The 20,280-nt window shown below is 39.7% G+C and overlaps 1 protein-coding gene across 1 annotated transcript in view; it reads left to right on the top strand.

Annotated features, from left to right (window-relative positions):
- Positions 1-19,665, top strand: part of pde1a (phosphodiesterase 1A, calmodulin-dependent) — a 32,188-nt gene extending 12,523 nt beyond the window's left edge. Inside the window, exons 2-16 of the mRNA XM_075480119.1 lie at positions 1,478-1,504; positions 7,018-7,131; positions 7,231-7,413; positions 9,043-9,109; positions 10,220-10,336; positions 12,476-12,616; positions 12,889-12,989; positions 13,744-13,869; positions 14,577-14,678; positions 15,474-15,594; positions 15,886-15,967; positions 16,064-16,184; positions 17,180-17,364; positions 17,536-17,712; positions 17,795-19,665. Coding sequence (XP_075336234.1) covers positions 1,478-1,504; positions 7,018-7,131; positions 7,231-7,413; positions 9,043-9,109; positions 10,220-10,336; positions 12,476-12,616; positions 12,889-12,989; positions 13,744-13,869; positions 14,577-14,678; positions 15,474-15,594; positions 15,886-15,967; positions 16,064-16,184; positions 17,180-17,364; positions 17,536-17,712; positions 17,795-17,841 — 1,711 coding nt within the window. The 3' untranslated portion in view covers positions 17,842-19,665. The remainder of the gene's footprint in view (positions 1-1,477; positions 1,505-7,017; positions 7,132-7,230; positions 7,414-9,042; positions 9,110-10,219; positions 10,337-12,475; positions 12,617-12,888; positions 12,990-13,743; positions 13,870-14,576; positions 14,679-15,473; positions 15,595-15,885; positions 15,968-16,063; positions 16,185-17,179; positions 17,365-17,535; positions 17,713-17,794) is intronic.
- Positions 19,666-20,280: the final 615 nt, after the last annotated feature.

Raw genomic sequence — 20,280 nt, 5'->3', positions numbered from 1 at the left:
TTCAGTTAACATTTCTAAAAATAAGGTAGCCATATTATAGCCAGCTGTGCTGTTCACTGCAGGGAGGAATTCAAGCTGCTTTCTGACAGCATGAACTTTCAGAAGCAAGTAATTATTAGATGGTCCTTGTCCCTAACGTCCCTCATTTCTATTATAGGGACTAAACAAAGAATTGGAGAAGCATTTCACCCCTCAAAACATTCCTTTTGAGAATACCAAATACTTCAGGTGTGGAGCCTGCAGCGCTGAACTTTTCTGATTGGACAAGTAGTCCTACTTTATGATTTCCTCCTATTTGTCTCATTCACCTCGCGTTCAACCACAGGTAAAACTCATAAATGTTTCCATTTCAGGTGTATTGGAGGAGTAGTCATTACTGTATGCAAATGCAACATTCAAACGCAGCCATTCATCCACGTTTCATTAATCTAAAGACAGATACAGTGTGGTGAGAGCTGCAAAGCTCCACTGAACAAATGACAGAAAGAGAGGGAGCAGTTCTTTGTGAGAGCAAAGCAGTGAATCAAAGAAATAAATGTTAATTTCTCATTGTTTTGTAGTGGGTACATTAGAAAGTACAAGCAAAAACACTCACGTCTCAACAAAGCCCTGTAGGAAGGCGTCACATTGTTGGATTTTAGGTGAATATGGTTGGTGTTAATTTCCTTCCTTTCGCTGCGGCTGCGCTCTTTCATTAGCTCTGCAGCCACAACAGAACAGCGAGGGCAGATCTTTTATCACACTTCGGTGGATTAATTTCCTTAATGTTTGCAGGGATTTAGACTTCAATGGAAGGAATACTTTTGTTCTTCATAAAGAAAGAATGAGTCACTGTGGGTTGAGTGTGGCTTAAGTCAAACATTTGTGCAGCTAAATGCTTCTATGTGAGTGATTGTTGCAGTTTATATTCTTATCCTGTTCATGAAGTTAGTCCATAAATCTGTTTCTTAATTCCAGACAACATTAGTGACAGAGACAGAACTCTGAATACAAGCTGTTTCTCATTAATAGCAGCGCTAAAGGTCAAATAGATAAATCATTCTCTCAACAAGAGCTATTTTGGTTGGGGAAGAAACTGAGGTCGAATAATGAGACTAAACTCTGGGACACAGATTAGTTCATTCATTGTCTTTAATCATTGACTAAACTTGTTATAATATTTTTTCAAATGTACTTTTCCAATAAAACTTGGTTTTAGTTTTGTTTCCTATGTGGAAAATTGTGTTAAATCATGAAATTTAGACGACAGACGAATGAATGGATTCATTCATTTTCTGCATTTGCAGGATTATGTTTGCAGGGAAAAAACGTTGTTTGCATCATGTTATCAATTGATATGGCGTATTTTTACAAAGAGCTATTGTGAACATGATCGCTTGATCAGTTTCTGACCTCATCAGTTTATTATGAGATCTGTCTGCATGTGGCATACCATTAGCTCATTTGAGTAACTTCTACTTTTTGTGTTCGTTTACAGGCAGAAATATAAAAGTACATCACAGAGGTGAGACGCACACACACACACACACACACACACACACACACACACACACACACACACCAGAAAGTGCATTTGTCTACAGAGCAAAATATTGCAGTTTCATAATAAGTGGCTCAGAAATAGAAATAAAACTTACATTTTTGGATACTTTTGAGGCTAAATCATTACAAAATAAATCATTATATGCCTATGTCATCCATTTGAATATGTTTTGAATGATGTGAAATAGTTGCATATGATCATTAATGGCTAAATTTACATGGCTTAAAAAACACGCCTACATGCTTAACACATTTTAACTAGGGCTGGGCGAGTTAACTAACGCAAGTTATTATCGCGTTAACTCGTTAGTTATTTAACGCTGATAAATATTTTATCGCGCATTTACGCAGTTTTTATTATTTTTTTTTTTTTATATATAATTTTTTGGGGCTTTTGTGCCTTTAATGGATAGGAAAGTTCAGAGAGACAGGAAGCAGGGGGCAGAGAGAGGGGGGGGGACAACACGCAGCACAGGGCTGTCCGATGCGGGACTCGAACCGGGTTTTTATTTTGGCTTTTATTATTGTAAAAGTCTGTTGCTCATAGGCTTTTATTTTGTAAAAGTCTGTTGCTCACAGGCTTTTATTATTGTAAAAGTCTGTTGCTCATAGGCTTTTATTCTGTAAAAGTCTGTTGCTTACAGGCTTTTATTTTGTAAAAGTCTGTTGCTCACAGGCTTTTATTCTGTAAAAGTCTGCTGCTGTCTGCTGCGGAACCGGAAAAGAAAGTAATTGGCGGATCCACCAAACATGGAGAAGGGTGCGGAACTTTTACTCGGCCATTGTCATTTTAAAGTTCTTCCAGACGGCGGAGTTGACAGAACCAAAGTCATCTGTAAACACTGCCAAGTTGAATCGTCTTATCACCGTAGTAGTTCCAGTCTAAAATATCACTTAAAGGCAAAACACACAACTGATAGCAGCAAGTCATTCAAGGAAACAGACAGTGGAGCGAGGCTTCTACATAAAAACTACAGAAAGATGCTGATGTTAAAAGTGTGTTTGTACAACAAATGTTATGGCACTTTCATTCATATGGCAGTACATTTAAAATAAAGCTAAATGCTAAAAGCTATACACTACTTTTGAATTCATTTTTAGATTTTGCGTACAAAATGTGATTAATCGTGATTAATCAGGGAAATCATGTGATTAATTAGATTAAAAATTTGAATCGTTGCCCAGCCCTAATTTTAACATAATCATATTTTTGCATTAAATTAAACTGTCACAAGACTGATGTCGCTAGTTCTGAAAACACTTAAAAGAAGGTAGGATGGAGGTGATGGTAACCAAGTTCAATCCTTAACCCGCCCAACATTACGAAAAAGATAACTCTTCTCTTTTGCTTTCAGTTGTGGTTAGGATTAACCATAAAAAATACTTTGTTTGGCTTAAATATAATTAAAAACATGCTCACATCACATCAGCTGAGCGCTGCCCTGTACACAACAGGCAAATAAAAAGACCACTGATGGCTTCACACAAACACAAACAGTCGTTTATCATGAATCTAGCACTGTAATGATGAAAAAAGTTAGGTTGGAAAAACAAAACTTGCAGCCAGGTTAGAAAAATTATTCCATCACTTTTCATGCAAACATATCAAAGACAGATATAGTCAGTAATTAGAATAGAATAGAAGAATCCTTTATTAGTCCCTCAATGAGGAGACTTCTACTCCTACAGAAATAAAATTCTTGTTGGAAATGATGGAAATAAAGGTAATGCTTAGATATAAGTAAATAAAATGTACAAGACAGATAAACAAAAAGTTTTGTGTATGAATATAGAATCGTATGAAGTATACAAAACATGACACAAATTGATGTATTGTGCAGTGAAAAATGACAGAAATGAACTAATTTCAGGCTTTTGTGATGACTTGTTGCCTCTGTTTCTTCTCGCTGTTCGCAGAGTATTTAGGAGGTTCGCGGGGGGGGGGGGTTTAATATCTCTTTGGGTTAATATCTGACACTGCAGACATTGCCCGTTGCCTGCGAAGTAACTTTGAAGGTTAATATGATAACATCGATCAAACCACACTGCAGATTAAACTCTTCTATTGGATGCCGAATCATTTACGATGTAGACACCGGAACAAAAGAAGAGCAATTTAAATGCATAAACTGCAAAAAGAGTTTCAGTCAGGAAACTGAGGAAACACTGAATTTTAACTCTAAAAGGTCCCCACTCCTCCTCCACACACCTGTCTGTCACCTGTGTGATTCATGTTCTCTGTGGGACATTTTCTGAAGCTACTTGAAACAATAAAAACACAGTCCATCAAACCCAGCTGATGATCTAGTGATGGAGGGGGGGGGGGGGGGGCATTTTCCACCTCGATGCATATTCAGAGGAGAAGAAATATATTTAGGTTCCTAGTGAGACGTGTAGGTGTCCACATCGAACCATCAATTTACCCACACAGTCCCTTAAATACTAACAGCATGACAGGTTGCCATTCACTGGCACCTGAACCTCTAATTAATCTCCCGTCGCTGCAAAAGAACAACAACATATACCTCTGACTGTACTTGAGTAGAAAGTCTTAAGTAGTTTGAAATCTGATTATACAATTATCTGGCAGACTTCTGAGTTAGGATATCTAATTAGTATGATGATGACATGATGATATATCTAAGGGAAATGCATTTCTTTACTCTTAGTTTAGTCCTCCTCTTCCGCCTCTTGCTCAGACTCGTTTGTAACCACGGCAACTAAAACAGATTAAATCCAGCGACAGGAAGGTGTTTGGCTGCCATGACAACAGCAAAATGCTTTGCCGCACCAGAGTCTTTTCTGAAGTGAAATGTCCGGTTCGCTTTTGCTCTCTCCGGTCATACTGTTCAACCTCCATAATGAAAATGTTTCTTCAGTAAAAGTATGTATCTTAAGTTAAAATCAGTCAAATGTAAATGTGCTTTTTATGATTCAGAAAAAAGGTGAAGCCAAACACAGGACACGGGCATGGGGCTGAAAGACACTGAAGGCTGGAGGCAGCTGGAGGCAGCCTGAGCAGAATGAGCGATAATGGCATGACTAGGGTGATTAAATCAGGGGTTGATTGGATAACGAGATGAAGTTTGTAATGCCGATAGAGAGAGGAGGTCGAAGGCTTGGGTAGAAAAAAAATCCCTGTAGGTGAAAATGGGCAGGCAGGATGATGGCTTGTTTTAGCATGCAGAATGCCAGGAAGGCAGGCGAGGGCGAGATTGAATCTGAGGCACAAGAAAAATCCTATTAATTAGAGGTCTTTCACAAGGAGCAACGACAGGGACTAAATGGCCTGAGAGCATCTGCTGTTGTGGTTAATGAAAGAATGTGACCAACACTGGATGAGAGGCCAGGGCAGATAACACAGCTGGAGCTGATGAGTAAATGGACCGCAGGTGTTCAAGCTGCAGATTTGTTAGGAGCGGAAAGCAGATGTCAAACTCTCAAACACAGACATTAACACAAAAACACCAAGACAAACTGAGGGCCACGGGACAAAGGGGGAAGACAGAGACATCATGAAAGTCTGGGGCCACAGCTACGTGGTCTCTGTTGTATTTTTATGGGGATGTTATTTTCTCCATTGTTTTCAAAGTAATACAAGAGAATGTGGCTTTTTCTTTCTCTTTTGCTCTTTGACTCCTCCTACAGTAAAGATTTAAAAATCTACAGCTTTACTGACTTTACTGACTATCGTCATTTTTTTTTATACAATAAAACTAATTATTTAAGTTATGGGATCTAATAACTGTTCTAAGTTTTGTCCAAGTATATATATTTTTTTATCCTAAAACTCTTATGTAAAATGTAGGATTTTTTGGGGGGATATATTTAATTTTATAGCTAATTTCAAACTGGCTTGAAATGCTGTCAGCTGGCAAAAACACAATGTATTATCTTTATTTGACGGCTTATTTATTTCCTGGAGCAGACTTGCTGTCACTACTGAATGATTGACAGGAGACAGAGTCATGTGTCCATCTGATGGAAGCACATTTTCATGTTTTGGTTCTGTGGTGTGAACAGGACAGCAGCTATGTGGGTGCAAAGTATGAGGATCAGTCAGTTGGCAGGTATTAAGTCTGCAGGAAGGATTTCTGAGAACTGCTGTGGCTGTTGTGAAGTATAGAAATAGATCATAGCAGATGGTAAGACATTATATATGTGCAGCTCAATTGAGTGTAGTAAAGCATAAAGCAGTACAGTAGGTATTTGTCACAGATTGACTATGCCTCTGTTATGCATTAGGTTCAAGAACAGGGTCAGAAATTGAGGATTATAAGATAAACAAAGTTCTAAAATGTAAAATGAGCAAGAAATATTTCAGATATTTACACAAAATCTAATATATCAAACACAGGTGGATTTGACTGACTCATCGGAGGCTTGTTCAACTGATAAATATGGGTACACTGTTCATCTCTTACACATACAGTTCTACCTCAAGTGTCCAGCAGAAAATGACTGATTAGGCAGCACGGTGATAATGTGAAGTCGTGCGAAGTTCTAAAACACTGTGGAAACTGGATCGATTGTATTCAAAACAGGATCAGACGGACTGATTGTGAGCACACCATGAGAAGAGCAGCTTTGTTTCAGAATCTGCCAAATAAAGGACAAAACTCCATTCTCTGGAACATCAAACTTAGATTTTGCCTTTTGATTTTTAAGATAAGTCCCTCTGAGCTAAATTTGGAGAAAATAATATTACAAGCTGACAAGTTTAGCTCCAAAGCTATAAAAAAATAACACGTGCATTTAAAAAACAAGCAAACTAAAGCTCCAAAAAACTTCTAAAGAGACAGCAGCACTTCTATGTTTCTACTGATTCTAACTCTAATTATGCAATGAGCTGACATTTCATAACAAAGGTGCTGAGAGGCCATGAGAAAATGAATAAATAAAATAATTGCATTCTCTTACAGCTTTCTATGTGTTACGTAGTGGCACATTTATCTCTCAACCTGTCAAAATTATACAGCAACATATGGAAAACAAATTATGTCTGTTCAAAAGAAATAAAACATGACATCTCACCAAAGTGACATTATGTGAATCACAGGCATCTAAACAAGGTAACAACATGCAGAACATTAAGAAAACTCCTAACTCGGATGATATAAGAGTATGAAACCTAAATATCATATGAATTAGAAACAAGCCAACTGCGTTATCACATGTAGCAGAAATGGTAACATAAATGCTCCAGACCAGCAAACTGAAAAAACTCAAATTCTGTTAATAACTATGGAAGCTGTAAGGGTGGACCTTGTTTTTCACACACTGCATCCGCATTTTGTTGATCCTCAGAGGTTGCATTTACCAAATGTTAAGACATGGTCAGGACCAAAAAGAGTTTTTTATTGCATTATTGTCCTCACATTACAAACCATAGAAGTGAAAGAGGGTGTTCATTTTTCCATGGCTGTACTGTAAATGTTAAATCCTGAGTGCATGAGTATGGGTTTGTTTTGTCAGGCTGAAGGGGGTCCTGGAGCAGATGGACCATGGCGTTGTGGACATGCAAGAGCTCCGCAGGAACTTGGAGCTCGCCGCTGCCATGTTGGACACCGTTTACACGGATGAGACCAGGTGAGGCTGACATGGCGAGCTGTTGGATGGATGTACAGATGAAAAAAAGAAAGAAAATAACAGTCATGCAATCTGTGACTGTGTTTCTCTGATCTGCAGGCGTCTGCTGGACACCGAGGACGAGCTCAGCGACCTGCAGGTGGAGTCGGTGCCCAGCGAAGTGCGAGATTGGCTGGCCTGCACATTCAGCAGGAAGATGGGTGTAGCCAAGCGTCGTCCGGAGGAGAAGCCAAGATTCCGAAGCATAGTACACGCAGTGCAAGCTGGGATATTTGTGGAAAGGTAAAAATTGCCAATTGAATGGAAATGTCTCTGACAGTAAGGTTTTTTTGTGCTACGAAAACATTTGTGCATGAGGAAAAGGAACAACACTTTTGGGTTTAAAGCTGCAGACAAACATAATGATTTCTGCTTCAGGCTCCATCAGGAGTCATCTGACAGGTGATGCTGCAGGAACCTATTATGGGCTGCAGCCTTCTCAAACACATGTTAAAACATGGACTAGCTTTTAAATAGAACTTCGTTTTCCTCTGCTCCAAAGTGATTTAACTTTGAAGATCATAAAGTAGTTGTATAATGACGCTCATTATATTCTTATTATTCAAATCATGGGACTCATCGAGCACCATTAAGTACTTTTTCAGAGTGATGCAAAAGATTTGTTACTAACAAAAAGTCCTGCGGGATAATTCATCATCTCTGTACAGCAGCCGCATCATGTCGAACCTCACAAGTGACTCATAAATCTCGGGAGATTTTTATAATCCTCTGTGATTTATCACTATAAACAAATACCAAACAATCCACTTAAAACAAACAAGCAAAAAGATAGCAATGAAAAAAGAAGAGGATTGTAAAAGTGTTCAAATCAGACTTCATAACTGGCAATAAATGCATAATAATATTACATGTTACATTCCACATTTGTAAAACTTTAGGCTGGCAATAGTTATGTATTTAGTCTTTATTTTAGCTGGTAATGTTACCAATTGTACAATTGTTACTCACAATATGACAAAAAAATTACCATGCCTCCCTCATCATGTTATTTATGATTTATTCAATTTATTATTGCCCTAATGCCAGATTGCCTTCATGCATTTAAAAAAATTAACTGATCATAGTTTTGTCAAATTGTTATTAACTTATTTTTAGCAGTGATATTTAACAGTTAATCTGTGGTATATCCCCTTTGCAACAAGTGCTTCAATCAAAATGACCAAAAAGCTCTTTTGTTCATACCCTTAAATATGACCCTTAGATTCATCCTCTAAACTTTCCCCCCTAAAGGCTTCAGAAGACAAAAATGAAACTCCTATCAGCATTTCTACATTGGACTATGTCTTCTCAAGTCTTTGTTTCTTTAGCACGCCACAACAAACGAATTGCTAACCTTGCAATTCATTTTTAACAGCACCCAATGATAAAACTGCATCTTTTGACAGTTCTAACAGATAATCGTCTCTGAAATCTGGAGCAGTCTTAGATTTTCTTCCAAATAAACCGAGAACATCCGTCCAACTTCGCCGCAGATGTGATTAAGAGGTCGAACACAAAGTGTAATGTCGTTAGCGTGCGAGCGAGCTGGAGATGGAGAACATGTAGGGAAACTTATGAGATCCAGTGTCATTAGAGTGTAAATGAGTCGCAGTTAAAGAACGCTATCAGTTCATCTGCTGCGGCTTAATGACGCATGAAATCAGAAAATATCTGCTGCGCGTGTGGCTGTGTATGTGTTTAGAGCACGGTTACCGTGGCAACAAACAATCCATCCTGGTCACAAACTGTGGAGGACGGTCACGGGAGGGGGTCTGTGCGAGGAGTGTTTATCTGCATGCCACCGCCTGCATCTATGTGTGAGATTTGTGAGTGATATTTTTATCTGTGTGTGTCTGTGTGTGTGTGTGACAGGATGTACAGACGGACTTCCAACATGGCTGGTCTGACCTACCCTCCCACAGCTTTGACAGCTCTGAAGGTAAAATAGTACAGAACCCCTGGCCAGACATAAGCCTGCATTTGATTAGAGGCAAAACAAAGTTTATAGATTGGGACCAGCCAAAGATCTGTCGTGTTTACAGCAGAAACATGAGGGAGCAAATAAAATAAAGAAGGGAAGAAGACTGAATACGTTATGGAAGGAAATGATAAGGTAGGAAAGGATGGGAAAGAAGCAGAAAATGATAAAGAAAGGTGGGAGTTGCAGATAAGTAGTGGGTAAGAGACACTGAGGTGGCGGTGGATTACACTGAAGGAAAAGTCAAAAGTTATGGAGAGGTAAGAAAGGAAGTGAGGAAGAAATGGTGAGGAGAGAAAGAAGTGGATGGATGAAAGAGAAAGTTTAGGGGGTATTTTAAATGAGGAAGAAAAAGAGTGCAGGAAATATGGAAGAAGATTAAAAAAGGAAGAGAGAAAGAGAGAAAGAAGAATGAAAATAAAGAGAAAAAATGGAGCGGAATTAAAATGAAGAAAGACGAGGAGGAAGTTGAGAGAAAAAAAAGGAGAAGAGACGGAGTTAAAGAGCGAGAAAAGGACACGAAAGAGGAAGAAAGCAGGAGATGGACAAGGCAAAGAGGAGGTAAGTAAGGAGAACGGTTTAGTATATAAAAAGCAGGAGAATCAATAAAAGGGAGGAAAGACGAGGACAGGTAAAAGAAGAGATAAAAAAAAAGCAGTAAATGAGGTTAGGAGGAAGAGGGGATGAGAGGAGGTAGTGGAATAATGTAGATTTAGTGGGGTGTATCGTGATTTATGTTGCCTCCTCCGGGCTTCCTGTGCAAACAGAAAAAAATGTAATTATATCCCTAATTATTCTGCTTTCTGCTTCTCATGACCTAAACTCATGAATTATAAGAGGCCCAACTTCAAATATAATTGTAAGTTAATGAATAATTACAATCATTAATCTAATTGCTGCTTTACCTCTTCTCTGCGTGATCAAACATGATAACATGACACGCTGCCCCCTAGTGAAGAAAGGCCTTATTACAGTGAATGCCTTCAACCTCTCAGCATGATCTGCTGCTTTTACACTTTTTGACCCCATACCGGATGTTATATTGATGATGCGATGATGAATGTTTTCCAGGAGGTGGATCAGTGGTCTTTTGATGTTTTTGCCTTCCACGAGGCCACCGGAGACCACGCTCTCAAGTTTCTGGTCTACGACCTGCTGACCCGCTATGACCTCATCAACAGGTTCAGGGTACACAGAGTTTAATATTGTTAACAGCTGCAGGTGTGTGGGACCCAAGATCTGATCTGTGTTAGACAAAGACCGAACAAGCGGTTCAGATTCTTTAAAATGTTCCATTTAAGATATCAAACCAATCATCAATTAATAATGTGCAGAAAGGAACGCGTAGCACCTGATGAGCCGAGAAAAGCACAAAGACCAGAAACAGCAGCTCCAAAGCTAAAAATACATTATGTTGCATTCATTTACAGATATAATAAAAGTGAGCAGACAACAAGTTATGATTGTATTGGGAGTAATTTGCCCAGCAAAACTTAAAAAGTTATCCATCACATAACCCGGAGACAAACTGACATGTTTTCCTCTCATTTCCACTTCGGTATCACAGAATTATTACATAAATCTCTCTGTGATTTAAAGATCTTGTTTCTGACTTTAACTTAAAGGCAATCGAAAGAGAAGAGCCTAATGGGCCATTATATATTTATGTTTTTGTTTCCTTTTTCCAAGAGTAAGATCATTTTTATGAATACCTTGACTCTTTAGACTCTAATTTGTGCCTCTTTATCTCGGCTCTCCTCTCCTCCGGTAAATTGATCTCAGGAAAAGCTTTTGAGCAATATCTCAATTTCTAAAATGAACCTTAAGGAGAGAGGACCAAGGATGGTGGAGGCTTGCTAGAAAGAGTTTTTGGCATCCGTGAGGTCAAAACAGGGCAGAGATGCGTTAATCCTGCATTATAAATTGAATTAAAAATAGATACATAAATTGTCATTAATGCCTTTAATGCTTTTCTGACAGAGATAATTGAATAAAGCAATATGCTGCAGCAAAACAAAGGTTTCATAATGCAGTATTACAGTACTAATACTGTATTACCCATCATAATTAACTGACATTAATTTAAAATAACTGCTTTAAAGGAAGGATATCGCAGTTTGTTGATTGCCTGTCGCTTCGCCAGTTGTCACATCTTTGGTGGGAGGGACTAAGATGTGGGGAGAAGACTCAAGGAGAGTAATTGAGGATGTAGAAATTGGGAAAAAGGTTAAGGTGTCTTTATGATTTGTTTCTCATGAGAGAGGATCAGCTGGAGTATTGTTGCAGCTTCAGATCTCTGCATTATTCACCAGAGACCTGGGTCCTGTATCATTGGCTTACAAGAAACAAATTTTAAATAATGTAACACTGCTTTTAGAGACATTTCCTGTGTAATTCAAATGCTTTGTTTGGCAAACTTTGTACAATCTGATTCAGGATTCCCCAAACTTTAGCATCTGCTTTGCAGAAATTTAAATTCTGACGCAAAGTTAATAATAAGAATATCCACAGAAAACCTTTCATCACAGAGACAGACACCAGTTTGATTTGACTGGGATTTAAAGTATTAACGCTGACAATCTAACAAAATCCTAATTCTTAGTTGTTACAGAACTCATCTTACAATCATGAAATCAGCTATTAGATCCCTGTTGTTAGCATGTCTCGCTCTCTAAAGCCCAATTTTTAATGAAAACATGCAGCTTGTTTGAAGTTATGGCCAAATGACCAGATCTATATCGGCTACATATTTACCATCCAACTGCATTGTAAGGACAAAATGACCCACTGGCTATGTAAATGTGATCTTTAACAAAAACACTGGAAAAAAATCAAAGTCTTACCAAGTATATTTGTCTCATTTCTAGTCAAAATATCTCATTACACTTAATATAAGACACAACTGCCTAACAAGTTCTATTCCAGCCAGATATAGGGACTTGTTTGAAGACAATACATCTGGAATATCTTGTTAAATGAAAAAGTCTTGAAAACAAATTGTTTTGAGTCACATATCATATGAAACTTTTTTTGACATTTGAAGAGGTTTTTAAGCTAATTTCAAATCTTAAAAGTCCCAAATATCACATCTTATTTCAAGAAATCTTGACAAGCCGATTTTCACTAGTTCCATTGGCAGATTTTTTTTTGCTTATTTCAAGCAAAAACGTCTTGTATTTGTTGTTTTTTCTACTTATTTTTGGAGGGGCATTTTTTCCAGTGAACACTGTGTCCGTCGCATTCTAGGTTTTAGTCAACATTCAGTGAGCAGACGGTGATGAGTCTTTGGTGTGTGAGAACCTGTTCTAGCCACAGTGCTGTGTTCAGATCCCAGTGCAGGCTCTGGTGCAGTTTGTCGAGGCTCTGGAGAACGGCTACAGCAAACACAGGAACCCGTACCACAACCTGATTCACGCCGCCGACGTCACTCAGACTGCCCACTTCCTAATGCTACACACTGGACTGATGGTAACATAAACACACACATGATGCATTTTCTTGTTCCTTACCTGTTGTACTTAAAGAGGATCCTAATCTAAACATCCAAGATTCCCTCACTCTCACAGACTCACATTTATCTCCATAAATATATACGAGTGAATACACACACACACATACAAAGATGTCACTTCATGACTGTACAATAGGGAGGCTGTGTCTCAGTGTCCCTACATGGCCTGTATGGACAGTTAAACATCAGATTAACCTACACAGCTGACTCTGTGTGTGTGTGTTTGCAGCACTGGCTCAGCGAGCTGGAGATCCTCGCAATGGTTTTTGCGGCTGCGATTCACGACTTTGAACACACAGGAACCACCAACAACTTCCACATCCATACCAGGTAACAATCTATTTTTTTTTGTTTACAATTTGTATCAAGGAAACTAATCTAACGGAGCATCTGATCTCTGGTTTTTGAGTGCAATATGTTGTGTTTAGTTGGCATACAGTCCTGTGCCCAATAACTCAGCATTAGTCCCGGCTATTTATCGGCTCTGCCTCTGATCGGCACTGATGGGAACACCAAGGTTCATACACTAAATTTCAGTGAGGATGTTGCACTTGAGGTCACAAGAGTTTGTAAAGCTCACTTTTCCTTCTACCAATTGTAACGTCTAACATGGAGGATCTGAAACTGACAGCAACAAAGATAACGAGACTGATCGATTTTAATTGACTGCAAGACAGCTGGCAGCACCCAACTTGTTTCCAAAGCTGTGATTATACAAGACAACACAGCCTGCAGGAAACAGTGTAATGCCATCCCTTCGTGGTGTTGGTGTCCTGGGACTTAGTGGCAATTTATGAACCAGTTCTGAGAATATTCTAACCCCCAAGAGCTCTGAGGGCAAAGACACTGCAACTGGTGATGGGAAAGGATTAAATCAGCTTATTTTAGCAGGTGTACACGCTTTTAAAAAACCTGTTTAAACCTGCTAATTTTGTTGTAAAAACAGCTTTGTAGTGCTATCTTTGTTTCTATACTGCTCCTATTTCCTGTTTATTGATTAGTAAATGAGTATAATGAGAAAACATGCTGCTGTTGGAGCTTCTGTAAAGCAGATGACTGATTGGACAGCGTTTCTATCCATCAGGTCGGAGGTGGCCATCCTGTACAATGACAGGTCCGTGCTGGAGAACCATCATGTCAGTGCTGCCTACAAGCTGATGGCAGAGGAAGACATGAACATCCTGGTCAACCTGAACAAGGACGACTGGAGGTCTGTTCTCTCATACATTTGTTGTAATATCTTGTGAATAAACTCCTTTCCGCCAGTCTCAGCTGATTAAGATAAAGATTAAGATTAAGATTAAGAATAATTTTATGATGGCAATCATTTAGAAAATGCTATTACCTTGAATGAACCAAATAAACCAAAACTGGCCCCTTACCAAGAACACAATAAATTTGGATTCTGGCCCAGATCTGGCACTAAATGGCACTAGGGTCATCCACTCCCGTTCGCAGCTTTGTCAACTAAGAAAGACCAAAATCTAAATCTAATCTAAACAGTTATTTCCTGATCTGTACCATATATGAAACCTTTAACTGGTCCATGAACGTGTGGAGTGATAGTATTTGGGTTGTCAAGGAGCTGACCAAAACAACCAAATGAACCAAAACTGGCCCAAATCTGTTGTTTATTCAGGAGGTCCGACCTAAGTTAGGACGATCCTAAATGCCCAGACACTCAAACTGGTCCTCACAAAGATACAGACACACAGTTGTGTTTCCATCTCCTCTGACGACCTTTCATTCATTTCCTGAATGTTTACACTACATTTAACCAAACCTTAATTGAGCCCTATATATGTATATATGTATATGTATATGTATATGTATATATATTATTTTTAGCTCTTTTAAAGCTGATTGCACTCTTTCGGTAACTTATCTCTGACGATTGTGAGTATTGGTCATTTGCAGGGAACTGAGGTCTCTGGTGATAGAGATGGTGATGTCCACGGACATGTCCTGTCACTTCCAGCAGATCAAGACCATGAGGAATGCCCTGACACAGACACACGGGTCAGTACTGCAGGCACGATGTGTGACTCCCGTGCTTCACTGCTTTGTGTTAGATACAACAGGCTGTGATTACTACTTTAAACATGAAGAAATGAATTGCAAAGTTTGTTCTCACACTGCAAATATTTTTCCAGTTTTATTAACCTCTTTAAATTATAACAAATAATTTGGGTATCTAATCATAATGAGAAAACATCACATTAAAAAGGGCACATTAAAAACACGCCGCCTCGAGGAGATCCTGTAATTACAAATACATTTCATTCATCACACAAAAATGACTCTCAAACTCCAAAATTTGGCTTCAAAACTATGTAAGCGCTGCTTCCTGGCAGACTGCGATGCTGGTTCATCTGATGGAGACGACCAGATCATCAGTGGGAGTTTGGTGAAATGGACCAACATAAGGTCCTGCAGGCTGCTGGACCAGATTGGCCTGCACGTCCCTGTAGGAGCTCAGACAGAAATAGAACTGAGTCGAACCGGCGTCCAGCCTCCCTCTGCGTGTTTGTCAGTTCGGCTGAAGATGCGGAGGAGTGGAGGAGGGCGGCCGTCACGCTTCTCAGCTCACGCTTGGATGAGATTTCGAGGAGCATGCTGTCATCAGCCTGTCAACTCATTGGTTCTGCTTGTGTTTCTGCTGCTGACTGTGCTCTGCACACAACAAAATATAAACAGGCACCACAGTTTAAAGCCTAATTTCACAGACGCTCACCCTTTTTGCCCCGTCTTTATTACTTAATAGATTATAATTTCTTTGTTGTACTGACCTTATTTTGTTTTCTCTTTCTCCAGTATAGACAAAGTGAAGGTTTTGTCACTGATGCTACATGCTGCAGACATCAGTCATCCTGCCAAAGCCTGGCCACTGCATCACCACTGGACTCACAGTCTGATGGAAGAGTTCTTCAGACAGGTACACGAGTCTGTACTTCTGCTTTTTGTGAAGACCTTATTTGACATAACACATACTGCGACCCTCACCCTGACCAAACCTTTCATCCAAACAAAACTTAAACTGGTCCTCACAAAGCTGGATGGCATAATTAATTATCGGTCGTTTCCATCTACTGCTGTTTGAGGTTTTAATTTCGCTTTTTTTGTCAGGCTCAAGTAGAAAAGGTTTATACAAACCACATAAAGCTGATTTGAATATAAAAAAAAATACAATGTTTATTTTGTCTTGGGATAATGCTTCTTTTTAAAGGGAGATAAAGAGGTGGAACTTGGCCTTCCTTTTTCTCCTCTATGTGACCGCAAAGCTACCATGATCGCTCAATCACAGATAGGTAAGAACAGCCATCAGCCAATGAGGTCAAATATTAGCTACAAATGTGTTTTGTGTTTCTCTTCTCTCTTCAATCTGTCCGTTTCTTTGGTTGCAGGTTTCATAGACTTCATCGTGGAGCCGACTTTCAGCGTTCTGATTGACACAACAGAAAAGGTGATTGGTCCTCTGATAGAAGAGGACAGGAAGGCCATAGAGACTGGAAACAGAAGGTCCAGGTACTACTACTACTACTGTTGGGGATGCACTTGCAGCATAATAAGATAAATTCTCTCTTGCTGAGTGCGCATAAGGACATAAGGTTGGCCCAGAAAATGGAATCTGTGTTACGTCTACTCCACAAAAAGCAGGACTCAACTGCACGACTCCAACACAGTTCAGGGTTCAAACGAAAACTCAGTTCACTTGTCAAAAAAGGGTTCGGTACACGATAATCAGACAATCCAGGCAAACAAATCCAAAAGGGACAAGGCAAAGGCAGAAGTCAGCAAGCAGGCAATAATACAAAAAAAAAAACATGAAACCAATAGCTCGGAAGGACTAAATAAGGCTGGAACGTAAGACACTGAGGTTCAAATACGAACTGGCACAGAGAGGAGGATTAACACGTACTAAATACACAAAAGAGGGGAGAGGGAACAAGACACAGGGGAATCTAATGAGGGCGGGGCAGCTAATCAAAACTGGAGGGAAAACACAGGAAGTGAAGCGGTCTGAAACGGGAGAAGAGGTAAGTTTCACAATAAAAAAGGAAACATGAATGTAGAAAAATCTAAACACATGACCTTAAGAGGAATGACGAGATGTATCAATCTGAGGTGGATCCAGCTCCACTTTCAAGTGTTTGACATGAACCTCTTCTACTTTCATTCTTAAAACAGAGTATGAGTGACTGTAAGAAAATAATCTAAATCAAACTGATAAGCTACAGGACACTTTACAGAGACAACAAAAAAGGTCAAAACAGGTCCAGTTAAATACAATCAAATTCAATCCAACTGTCCAGTTCATTATGATTGTATTCATAAAAAAAGTGACCCTAACCGACCAACCTACCCCAAACCCAACTGATCACGCTTAAAATCGATTCAAACTGTAAACTGAAACTATAGCAAACAAATCTGAATTTAAGTGTCAATAAATACATTTGTTCAACAGCAATCTCACAAACTGTGTAAGAATAATTTAAATAAATCCTGCAACTCTGTTCCAGCCTAACAGGAAGTGGTTCAGTCACCGTGGACTCAGTACAGAGACACAGTTGTGGCCTCCACGGGAAGAGTGACGACGGACAGATGGACTTTTCTCTGACAGCCATCGATCTGCCGGCTCTGAAGCTCCACCTCTCGAACGTCATCACAAGCAACAAGGACCGCTGGAAAGAGCTGTCTGTGCATGGTATGGAACACGCTCGTAGCTACTAAACATTTACACCTGAAACGATGCAGTTGACATCGTTTCAGAGGAAAATAATTATTTAATAAAAACTGTAAATGACTTTTGTGGTGTTAAGTGATTTATTGTTGCAACTCTAAACTGAACATTCCTGTTCGTGTCTGTCCTGAACAGAGCTGGCCGATAAGGAGAAAGAGGCAAAAGAGAGCACGGAAGTTAATGTCAACTCAGTCATCCAACCCCACGCCTCACCCAGCGACGGTGGACACAACGCGGACAGCTCCCCTGCTGCTGGAACGCATGACGACACGTCACCTGACCGCATGTCCACAGACCACCTGACCTGGAATGGTACGGGCACGACATCACATGCAAACAGTCCGTAAAGTCTTGTTCTCCATCAGCTCACCTGTTGCTGTGGTAACTGTCGCAGGGGCGGAGAAGTTGGAGGAGGAGGATGAAGTGCCTGAAAACGACTGACGACGCTCCGCTGCGAACTCCCCACTTTATCTGACCGTGGCAGATCACCATGGCAACAGGCGGCTCGGCGCGTTCGGACTCCTCTGTGTAAAACACAGCGGCTGACTCGGTGGCCCCTCTGTGGCCCCCAAAGGGCCTCCAGATGTTTTGTTTACAACTGACGACGGACACATCAAACTCAAACAAAGACAACTTTCATCACATCGCAGCTCCTTAGCAGCTTCCCGGTCCATTCAAGGTGGTGAAAGGGTTTTGTGGTTTTAATTAGAGACTAAGAGCACAGCCATTTATCACACAAGTTGAAAATTTAACATTCAAAATGAAAACTATGGCAGTCAGGTGAAGAAACCAAAGAGCGTGTAAAGGCTGAATAATTCCAGTCCATGATTAAGACTAAATGTTAAGGCTAAATGTTGGTTATCAGGAGGAATGAAACACGAAGTTGTTAAGGAGCTGTTTTATGACTTTTGTGATTGCCGTGGAGGACAGCGACAGGTGTCGTTAATCATACACCTCTTATTATGTGTAATGAGTATCAGGAATGGTTGCTGCTCTGTTCTTTGTTCCAGATTAAATTCTCAAACATGTTGTGCTTCTGGCCACACCCCGAGCTGTGACATCAGAGCTGTTAAACATAATAGAAAGAGTGCATTTGACGTAATCAGAGATGTCATGGCACAGAGTCATAAAAAGAGACTTGACTCGTGCTGTTTGAAGACTTCAAAAACACTGAAAACACATCAATTTGCCCAAAGGATTCAAAAAGAAGTTTTAAAATCATAAGAAAAAACATATGGATAGCCTTAATTCATATGATACAACTGCAATCCAGGTGGGTAAAAATCACAATTGTAGGACAATCTAACAAACCATAAACTAGGTAGTCTATTTAGTATCTTCCATTTATTGTTTGTGTAACTGTCATATTTCACTAGCATTTAGTGGAGCAAACCTCTGTAATAGCACTCATTTTAGTCTGCATTGTGGATGAGGGCTGGATGTTAGCTCCTCATGACCATTTTAGTGTAACAGTACAGAAAGTGGCTTAACTTTTAAAATTCAAATTAAGTGCAATTCCACAGCTCTGCATCTCAACACTAACAAATTTAACTCATTAAGAAATTTCTGCCATTTCACTGTGGAACTCGCTTCAGTCAAGGGAAACCGTCCCTTATCTACATGATTTAAAAACAGAGTTAAAGCTTGTGTCACCATGATCAACATGTTTGAACCCACAGAGGAGCAGAGCAGCAATGAATCAGTGCGCACTTCTCCACATCTTTACATGTAACCACTTCACAGGACGTGTTTTACAACTTGTTGTACTTTAGGCCAATATACCTATAGCATAGCATAGCATAACATTGTACTATCTACTGTCATTGTATAAAGTGTGGAGAGGGACTTTCCAGACGTAGATAGAGAGCCGAAGAGGCTTGTGCAGTCGTCTGAAAATCAGAATATTCCTTTAAACCAACAGGAGCTCGGAGTTCAGACAGAGTCTATTCTCTGTTATGTTACTGTCACATCTCCTGACTGTGAATAAAGACGTGCCCACCATAGTATCACCATGGTGATGACGGCAACATCAGTTTCTATAGCAATGGCCTATGAGCACAGGGTGGCGCCAAAATGGCTGACAGTACAAACTTTAGATCCTCTGAGCACTGTGTTTGTTAATGCAATGTGTGCTACAGTCATTGTGTGCTCTTTGGCTCTGTGTGTGAATGAGTGTGTGCGTGTGAGTGTGTGTGCGTTTGTGTGCATTGTGTGCTGTACAGCTGTTCACTGTATTATTGTATTAAACATTATGAACTCCTGTCCTCTGCTGGGATCATTTTATGGTTACGTCTTGCATTGGATGGTTATAATGAACACATTGGTGGTTTAGTATGAATTTATAACTTTTTTGTTTTACTTTTTAATGGAATACACTTGATAGCTGTTCAAACAGCTTTGAAATTGGTATCACAAATTACAAAACAGCACTGAAAAACAACCAAGAGCAGATAGCATGTGCAATTGCAGCTTGGTTATTTGTGAGCAAAACTTTTCCTTTTAAAGGGGATATACAGTAATATGGAGAAAAATATAACTTTCTCTTTGCCTTTTAGAGCATATATTTGGTTGTCTGAAGTCACCAACTCAAAGACTCTATAACCTACACCAAAAATCTGTCATCTGGTGAGCGGGGGAAGACTTTACAAGGTTATCCTCCCTCTGCATCTCTGCCCAGCTTCAGCATCAGATGATGCTGCATTTGTTCAAACTCTTTTGCTATTCCTTTTTACTTTGCCATCACCGTCAAACCTCCCTCGCGCTTTGTTAAATGTTGTATATCACAGCAAAAAAAATCTGACTTCCAAATGGCGCCGAGCAGCAGTGAAGTCCAGAGTTTATGGAGCCGATATGTGACTGAGGGATAATTATGTGAGCTCT

This window comes from Odontesthes bonariensis, chromosome 12, assembly GCF_027942865.1.
Source record: "Odontesthes bonariensis isolate fOdoBon6 chromosome 12, fOdoBon6.hap1, whole genome shotgun sequence".
In the NCBI taxonomy this organism is placed as follows: Eukaryota; Metazoa; Chordata; class Actinopteri; order Atheriniformes; family Atherinopsidae; genus Odontesthes; species Odontesthes bonariensis.
Note: the sequence above shows the minus strand (reverse complement) of the source record. Positions and strands in the feature narration are given on the sequence as shown.